This window comes from Balaenoptera physalus, assembly GCF_965194825.1.
Source record: "Balaenoptera physalus genome assembly, chromosome: 11".
Classification (NCBI taxonomy): Eukaryota; Metazoa; Chordata; class Mammalia; order Artiodactyla; family Balaenopteridae; genus Balaenoptera; species Balaenoptera physalus.
This window is the reverse complement of record NC_138896.1, coordinates 24383725-24392900: the sequence shown is the minus strand read 5'-3', so window position 1 is coordinate 24392900 and position 9176 is coordinate 24383725. Positions and strand designations below refer to the sequence as shown.

General features: G+C 57.4%; 2 protein-coding genes across 3 annotated transcripts; both read left to right on the top strand.

Moving 5' to 3' along the window:
* Window positions 1–893: 893 nt before the first annotated feature.
* Window positions 894–2869, top strand: GPSM3 (G protein signaling modulator 3). The gene is made up of 4 exons (XM_082413812.1): window positions 894–1130; window positions 1338–1446; window positions 1658–1857; window positions 2103–2869. Exons 1-4 carry the CDS (start codon window positions 909–911, stop codon window positions 2238–2240), a joined length of 669 nt encoding a protein of 222 aa, XP_082269938.1. The 5' UTR covers window positions 894–908; the 3' UTR covers window positions 2241–2869.
* An 884-nt stretch (window positions 2870–3753) lies between these two features.
* On the top strand, window positions 3754–8993 carry PBX2 (PBX homeobox 2). 2 transcript variants are annotated; one of them, XM_082413793.1, is made up of 9 exons: window positions 3754–3989; window positions 5024–5097; window positions 5338–5585; window positions 5685–5875; window positions 6064–6199; window positions 6319–6472; window positions 6858–6946; window positions 7069–7155; window positions 7278–8993. In XM_082413793.1, the coding sequence occupies exons 1-9, from the start codon at window positions 3769–3771 to the stop codon at window positions 7368–7370; spliced, it is 1293 nt and encodes a 430-aa protein (XP_082269919.1). In that variant the 5' UTR covers window positions 3754–3768; the 3' UTR covers window positions 7371–8993. The 2 variants fall into 2 exon arrangements, with proteins under 2 accessions (XP_082269919.1, XP_082269920.1); XM_082413794.1 differs by lacking the exon at window positions 6858–6946.
* The last annotated feature ends 183 nt before the right edge of the window (window positions 8994–9176 follow it).

Genomic DNA, 9176 nt, shown 5'->3' with positions numbered 1-9176 from the left:
ACACGGAGACATGAAGCATATTGAAAACTAATAATAACTACCATTTATGAGCATTCACTATGTGCCAAATGCTTTATCACATTTGATCCTCATATCAACGCTATTAAAAAAAACCTCCATTTTACTCTTTCAGAAACTGAGGCACAGAGATTGTATTTGCCCAAGATTGCAAAGCATTAAGTGGCAGAACCTGACCTCTTCATCATATTTCATGCTCAAAGTCACTCAGCTAACATGACAAGCTGCCATTTAGAGGTCCCAAATGTCTCTGTCCTGTTCCCACCTTGATGCCAGCTAGCCTGACCAGCATTGATCAAAGACCAAGCCAGGTTGTGGTCCTCTCCCTTTTCCACTTCATGACGAGAGGAAAGCTTCCCCTGCATCTCTTACATTTGGTGCATATTTTGTGCCCTAAATAGACTCTAAGCACATATAGGGCAATGATAACTATTCAACACATATTTGTTAGACACAGTGCTAGGGGTATATGTATGTTTGAGGGCCTGACATCCTTGGATCTGAGGCCTCTGCTTCCCACTGGAAACATGCCCCGCCCCAACCCAATAAGTCTGAGGGAAGCTGGGAAGCAGGGGGCAGGTCCTTCTTAGGGAAGGTACCTGGGGTAAGGAGTGGGGGTGTGGGGGGGATTCTGAGGAGTGAAACCACTTCCTCTGTAGCTAGTTCCTGTGTTGACAGAACTGAAGGAGAGGAGGTGGGTGGAGGGAACAGAGCAGGGGGTTAGGGGGCTCCTGAGGCTCTGGAGATGAGAAAGCCAAAAGTCCTTCCCCCTCTGAACCCCCAACCCTACTGCAGCTGGAGGAGTTCTTCCAGTCTCTGTGCTCCCCTGGGGCGAGAGAGGTCAAGCAAGCCGTTGGGTGGGAAAAGAGAACTGGAGGAAGTTGACAGGGATGGGCGGGGCCCGGGGGGGGGTGCTGACCAGGAACCCAGCTTCCTGCTCAGTACCCAGGCATCCAGCCCCCGGCTCACCCCCACCCCTTTCAGCCCCTACTCCCCTCAGGAACTCAGGGTTCCGGCCCTCCTCCCAAATCCCAGCTACCCCTCCCCCATCGGTTTCTCCCCTCCAGGGGATGGAGGCTGAGAGACCCCAGGAAGAAGAGGATGGTGAGCAGGTGAGCTCGGCACCGGGTTGGGGAGGCGGGCATTGGGAGAGAGGGAGGTGAGAGGACCTGAGGCAGAGACTGAGTAATGGTGGACTCAAGGGACTTGGACAGGCTTGGGCACAGAGGCAGGAACAGAGACGCAGAGAGAGGAAATGGGCTGCTGGCCTAGCCCTCTGCCCACCCCACCCCCACTTGACTGGAACGGATGTCTCTCAGCATCAGGGCCCCCATCAGGATGAGCATGGCTGGCCCCCTGTGAACACCAGCAATCGGCCTTGGCGATCTGCTCCTCCGTCCCCTCCTCCTCCAGGGTCCCGCCACACAGGTACCCCCACCCACCCAAGGAGCTCCCTGACCCTGGTGCCCACATCCTTCCTGATCCCATGACCAAGGCTCAATCCATCATGGGCTCTCTCCCCACCTCCTCCGAACTCCCCATCACACCCCCTTAGCTCTGACGCCCCCATACACACACACCCACCACTGCTGTCTGCCAAATTCTCTGGGTCTCTGAGCCCTCCCCCTCCTCTCCCCAGCCCTGGGGCCCCGCTCGGCCTCCCTGCTCTCCCTGCAGACTGAGCTCCTTCTGGACCTGGTGGCTGAGGCCCAGTCCCGCCGCCTAGAAGAGCAGAGGGCCACCTTCCATCCCCCCCAGAACCGTCCAAGCCTAGGCCGAGCCCCGCCCCGGCCTCTTGAGGACAGAGAACAGCTCTACAGCACCATCCTCAGTCACCAGGTGAGACACCCATCCCCTCCCCGCCAGGAGACAAGACCCAGGCTTCTTGGTCTCTTGGCCCCTGTTCTCTTTGGGGGTCCTACCCCTCCTTCTCCCCAGGCATCTGCCCCACTGCCCCGCCAGGTCCTACTCCCCCTACCCCCATCACAGGTGTCCTATATGCCCCTCACACCAGCCCTGGCTCCTTTCAAGCCCTGCTCCTCTTAGAACCTCACCAACAACTTCCCCTCCCTCCACTCCTCCAGAGCCAGCGGATGGAAGCCCAGCGGTCAGAGCCTCCCTTACCCCCAGGGGGACAGGAGCTCCTGGAGTTGCTGCTGAGAGTTCAGGGTGGGGGTCGAATGGAGGAGCAAAGGTCCCAGCCCCCCACACACACCTGCTGAGACTTGAGCCCCACCAGCCCCTCTGCACTCCTGGGGCTCAAAAGCTGGGCAGCCCACTGCATGCCCTCAACCCTGCCAGGCAGGGGCACCAGAGACTGGAAGACCCAGCAGAAATCTCAATATTCATCCACCTTTCCTGGGAACTGGAGCGGGTGAAAGTCCTCAAACCCTGGGAATAGTCAAGGTAGGATGGACATTCAACTCCCTCCATGACCAAGTATGTAGGAGCTTGAGGCCATGAGAGGACCCCAGCCACAGTGGGACACCTCACCCTCTCCTCTGATCTCAGGGAGTGGCTGAGAGTCTTGGTCCTGAACTGTGGGGACACCCCCAGTAGTCAAGCCACCAGGCAGGATCTGAGGGGCTCATTTCCCAGAGGAAAGGCAAATCTCCCAAGGTTTTCACCTGAGAGGCAGTTCCACCCTCCTTCTCAGTAAGAAGAAAGGAAGAGAGGGCACAGCAAAGACATAAAGACTGTTCTCCCACCTCCATCACCGGCACACCCAGCCCCTGGACTGAGGGGCCTACAGGCTGTGAATGGACATTTAGCCCTGCCCACCCTCCCTTCCCACTGCTGTTCTGAGCTGTCTGATGTTTGGTTATATGAATAAATGTAATTCCCCTCTGGACTGAAGACTGGTGTCTCGGGTGGCGGGGTGGAGGGTAGGAGGGTGAGGCCGGAGGCCACCACTCTCCCCAGTCTGGCCAGAGGCCAGCTTCCCTCCCTGGCTGGTTAATTACTGGCTCATTAAGCAGCGGCTGGAGACCTCCCTAATTATCTCCCCCAGCCCCCCTCTCCTGGTTTTAATTAAGTAGAACAGGGAGGGGAGTCATTAGGATAAGAAATATGAACTAAGCTGTCTGTGAACCCAGGCATTCCAGTGGCCAGAGTCCTCATCAGCTAGATCCCGGATTCAGAACCCAGGTGCAAGGCCCCCCAGCCTCCAACACGCCCCCCCCCCCCCCCCCCCCCCGCTTCAAGGCCACAGACCCTGGGACCTTCCCTTATTTTCCCCACGGGCTAGTCTCCTCCCCTCGTCCCCTCTCCCCTCCTCCACTCGTCTCCGTTCCTCCGTTTCTGTGTGTCTCTCTCCGCCCCCAGCTCCTCCCTGTTCCTCCTCTCTTCTCCCCTCCTCTTCCTCCCCGGCTCCCCTCCCCCAGCCTCCCTCCCTCGCTCCCCCCCTCCTCTCTCCTCCCTCCTCCCTCTCTCTCACACACACCCCCGCTTGGGCCTCCTCTCGCTCTCTCTCCCTCTCTCTCTCTCCCTCTCTCTCCCCCTCTCTCTCTCTCTCTCTCTCCGGCTCCATTTTCTCCGCCGCCGGGGGCCGGGGTCTCCTGTGGGGGGCCCAGACGGTACCCCAGGTGTCCCTTCAGGGCCGGGGTGAACCCCCGGGAGAGCCGGGAGCGGGGGAGACGGGCGGGGGTTGGGGCGGAGGGAGCAGCGGCCCCAGCGCGTTTGGGGGGGAAGTAACCAGGCGCGGGGGGGGAGGGGCGGAGCAGGGAGGGGGCCTCAGGGCCCCCCCCAACTATGGACGAGCGGCTGCTGGGGCCGCCCCCTCCAGGCGGGGGCCGGGGGGGCCTTGGATTGGTGGGTGGGGAGCCTGGGGGCCCTGGCGAACCTCCCGGTGGTGGAGACCCCGGTGGGGGTAGCGGGGGGGTCCCGGGAGGCCGAGGGAAGCAAGACATCGGGGACATTCTGCAGCAGATAATGACCATCACCGACCAGAGCCTGGACGAGGCCCAGGCCAAGTGAGTGCCCCCAACCCGGTCCCCACACAGACCCAGCAGAAGCCCCATTCACAAGCTCTGAATCTTCTGGGAGCCCCCCAACTCCAGGACCCTCCCCAGGATACTACAGCTCTTCTCTCCTCTCCTTACTCCCGGGAGCCCCAAGATAAGTGATCCCTCTCAAACCTTCCTTCACCCCCAGTCCCTGAAACCTTCAAAAAGGGGAACGCTAGGTGGTCTCACTCCCCCCCAGGTGGTCTCACTCCCCCCCCAGTCTCTCACTGACCCCCGCCCACACACACACACACACACACACACACACACACACACACACACATACGCCCCTGGAACATCTTTCCATCTCCAGAGCCCTCTTCTGGCTCCCAGACTAAGAAACAGCTATGCTGTCTTCTCCCCTAACTCTCCAGCCCACCCTCATCCTAGGGGCCTCCACACCCCTTCCCCGGGCTGCGACCCTTTCTCTCCATGTATGGCCCAGCCTCCAAGGGTCCTCTCTCACCCTTTGCCCCTGCTCAGCTGACACTAGGAGCATCAGAGCCTTCCAGCCTGCTCAGTCTCAGGACCCTTCACACACCTCTATACTGAACTCCCCACTTAAGCTCAGCACCCCTAACCCCCTCTGGCACCTCAAACTCTGACTCTTCTCCCCAGCCTCCTTCTGTCTTCCGCTGAAATTTACCTAGTCACTCTCATTTCTGCAGCCATTCCCCAAATCCCCTCTGTACCCTTCTAGACCATCTCCCACAGCCTCCACCCGGCCACGGTGCCTTTAGCCTACTGCACCTTCCCTCCTCCGCCCAGCCAGAGCCAAGCAGCTTCCCCACGTCTCCACACTCTGGGAGCTGAGCTCTTCCCAAGAACCCCCCAACTCCATTCGGCCTCCAATCCTGCTTTCCCCCGCCACACATTTACCCACCACCTCCCTTATTCCCAGGCTGCCCTCTCTTACCCTCATGGGTATGTCGTTTTGTGGTTGTCTTTCCCACTCCCCCATTTCTATAGCCTCTCAATTTTTCTCTCCCATTCCTCCCAAGGAAGCACGCCCTAAACTGCCACCGAATGAAGCCTGCTCTCTTTAGCGTCCTGTGTGAAATCAAGGAGAAAACCGGTACGTGGGTCCCCCCTCTTCTGATTCCTCAACTCTGGAGACAGAACCCTGTTCACTACAGAACTGGGGCTACGAGTTTGACAACTTGGGGCCCTGAGGGAAGTGTGGGTCAGGAAGATTGCTAAGGGGGGCCTGGGAGGGAACCCAGGCCTGGAGACTTGGGTCTCCAGGAGGCACCAGGAGGGCTGAGAGCTGGGTGTGGGGTCCCGGGGTCCCTAAGTCCACTCGCCTGCACGCTAGGCCTCAGCATTCGAAGCTCCCAAGAGGAGGAGCCTGTGGACCCGCAGCTGATGCGCTTGGACAACATGCTTCTGGCAGAGGGTGTGGCTGGGCCTGAGAAAGGGGGTGGCTCAGCGGCAGCAGCTGCGGCCGCCGCAGCCTCCGGAGGCGGCGTGTCCCCCGACAACTCCATCGAACACTCGGACTATCGCAGCAAACTTGCCCAGATCCGCCACATTTACCACTCGGAGCTGGAGAAGTATGAGCAGGTGAGGAGAGGAAGCTGGAGCGGGTGGAGGGAGAGGCCCTTCGGGGGAATCCCAAGGCCAGGGGGCTCCTCCTCACCAGGCCACGGGCCCCCACTGCAGGCGTGTAACGAGTTCACAACCCACGTCATGAACCTGCTGAGGGAGCAGAGCCGCACGCGGCCCGTGGCCCCCAAGGAGATGGAGCGCATGGTGAGCATCATCCACCGGAAGTTCAGCGCCATCCAGATGCAGCTCAAGCAGAGCACCTGCGAGGCCGTCATGATCCTGCGTTCCCGCTTCCTGGATGCCAGGTGGGGCCCAGGGCCCCAGGCCAGCCCCCAGCGCCCAGCTCCTTCACCTTCTTCTCCAAGCCTCTGGGCCACCAGGTTGCGCAGCACAGCACTGTACTCCGTGACAGCGGCGCTCTCTGGAGTTAATCAGCGTGGTGGCCCTGCCGGGACACCCACATCCTCCTCACCACCCCCTCTCTCCTCTGTAGACGGAAACGCCGTAACTTCAGCAAACAGGCCACTGAGGTCCTGAATGAGTATTTCTACTCCCACCTGAGTAACCCATATCCTAGTGAGGAGGCCAAGGAGGAGCTCGCCAAGAAGTGCGGAATCACTGTCTCTCAGGTACTGGGGAGGCATGGGCAGGAGTTTTGGGGGCACGGCGCTCTCCCATCCTGTTGACTAAGGTGTTTACAGAGGGGCAGGTTCCCACCTGACCCTCCTTTCTGCCCCACACCCCACAGGTCTCCAACTGGTTTGGCAACAAGCGGATTCGCTATAAGAAAAATATTGGAAAGTTCCAAGAGGAGGCAAACATCTACGCCGTCAAGACCGCTGTGTCAGTCACCCAGGGAGGCCACAGCCGCACCAGCTCCCCGACACCCCCTTCCTCCGCAGGTGGATCCCGCTGCCACCCTGGCTGGCTGTTCTGCACGCTTCCTGCTTTTGTTCCAGCTTCCTATCTAGGCAGGATCATAGCAGAGAGGGGGCCTTCTGGGGTGAGAGGGACCAAGCTGAGATGGGGTGGGAATATCAGGGGACAGAGGCCACCCTAGTGAAGTTACTTCTGCCTTTCTTCCAGCAAGTGGCCAGGGGAGGCTCAGGAACAAACTGCTCCTTCTGAGTGTTGCAATGTTGTTTGGTGGAGAATTTGCGTATGGTGGCCCACCCCCAGAGAGCTAGTTCAGGGGGCTTTTTGAAAACTGAGAGCTGTAGTGAGTCTCCCGTCTGCCATCACAGGCTCTGTTACACTCTTCCCTAATTCCCCCTCTGCTCCCCCAAGGCTCTGGCGGCTCTTTCAATCTCTCAGGATCCGGTGACATGTTTCTGGGGATGCCCGGGCTCAACGGAGATTCCTACTCTGCCTCCCAGGTCAGGTGGTCCATCTCGCCTTGAGTAGGGCTTTCCCAAACTCAGTTTCCCTACTTTAGGATATGAGACTTTTTTTCTTTTGAGGCTTCTCACTGTGTCCTATCCTCCTTTGTTGCCTGCAGGTGGAATCACTCCGACACTCAATGGGGCCAGGGGGCTACGGGGATAACCTCGGGGGAGGCCAGATGTATAGCCCTCGGGAAATGAGGGTGAGTACGTGAAGCCCCTCTCTCCACCTCTCACCAGGATGGGAGGGCCTTTTCCCTGGCAGCGCTGTCCCCTGTGCTGGGTTTCCTAAAGCCCTACCCCAACTGTCTGCCTCTTTTTCCAGGCAAACGGTGGCTGGCAGGAGGCTGTGACCCCGTCCTCAGTGACATCCCCGACAGAGGGACCAGGGAGCGTTCATTCTGACACTTCCAACTGATCTCGCCCCTCAGGGCCACAGGGGTTAGGGGCTCACAAGGCACCTCTTGAAGAGGACGCAGGCATCCAGAGGACAAAACCCAGACAAAGGAGAAGCACAAGATAGAGAAGGGCAAACGGAGTCAATCCCCTCCCTGGCCAGACTCTCTCAGTGCTGGGGGTGCTGACTACATGGCGGGGAAGATGGGGCCCCTTAAGAGGAAAGTGGGGTCTGTCTCCCCCTTTTTTCATTCTTTTTCTCCCCCTTTTTCTCTCATAGAAACACGCACCCAGAATCCTATTTTTCAGATCTTTCCTCTCCTCCTCTCTCATACACACACGTACAACTATCCTGTTTCTCTCTCTCTCTCTCTCTGGGCTCCCCAACTCTCCTTCCCTCACCCCACTTATCTGCTCTGGGATCTGTGGACATGCCAGCCCTGCCCAGCCAGAGATGCCAAAAATGGGGACATGACTTCTGGACAGAGGACGTGGGCCACGCCCCCTGTGCCTCCCCACCCCCTGCCCCTCCAGACGGCTTTATTACCTCATACGCAGCTCATCTTAAACCAATAGAATCGCTCGGTGGACGGGAGTGTCTGACTCAGATATCTACCTCGGAGGGAGTTTCTGCTACTTTAGGGAATTGTTGACTGGGCTTTGGGGTTGAACTTTTTTTTTGAGGAAAGAAAAATTAACCCTGGGATCCATCTGTATTTTTTTTAATTTTTATTTCGGGGATTTCTGGTGGTGGTGGTGGTTCTTAATTTTTAATTTAGTTTGGGGAAGTAGATGTTTTTATAAATATGTTGATTTTTTTTTTCATTTCTTGCTTTCCCACATTAAGGGTGATAGCCAGAGGGGTCATGATAAGAGAAAGGGGAACAAATAGAACTGGTGAAGAGCCTGCCTGGCTCCACTCCTGTTCGTCAGGAAGTACATTTAGCAGGGCACCAAGCCTGCCCCCCTGAAATCACTTAGGTGTCCTCCTTTGCTTCCAAAGTCACTGAGGTGTTCTTTGCTTGTGCAGGCAGCTTTCTGCTGCATTTGGTGTGGAAGCAGTCAGGGCTTGCTCTGCCAGCCTGTTCCCCACCACCCTTGGGCAGGGCTAGACTCGGTAATTTGAGCAAATGTCACCTTCCCCTGTGAGTGACACGTCTAATATCTTTCTTTTAAACCACTATTTGCAGATTGGACGGGGAAGAATGGGGAGGGGGTTATTGCCAAATATGTTAAATATGGGTTGGGGTGTTTGTGTATGTATCTCCCTCAGTTTCCCCAGAAACGAGGTATCTTTTTTTTTTTTTTTTTCTCAGTCCAAAATCGAGAGGGTGGGGAGAGAGAGGAGGGAGGCTGCAAAAAGCCAGGTATGAGGGAAGGTAAAATCACCACTGTCCCACCCTCGGCCCTGAACCCTACTATCTGAACCCCTCAAATATCCTCAGGATTTCACAAGACTGTCAGTAGGGAACCCCTCCCGTCAAAGATCCAGGCAGGACTGGGGGGCAGGTTGGGAGTGTGATGGGTGGGGGTGGGAGGCATGGGCCGGGGGCAGTTCTCTCCTCACTTGTAAACTTGTAGTTTCACAGAAAAAAACAAAAAACAAAAAACGCAGTTTTAAATAAAGAAATTTCTTTTTTCCCTGGGTTTAGTTGAGAATTCTTTTCAAAAACATGAGAACTTTTTTTCTCTCATAAAGCCCCAAACGGGTTTCCCCCCCCCGCCCCCCGAGTTCCCCGGCCTTGCCCTCACCACCCAGGCCCCAGGTTTCACCCCTGCCTCCTCTCCATGGGAAACAGCCAGACCTGAACCCTGTTGCCTAGCAACC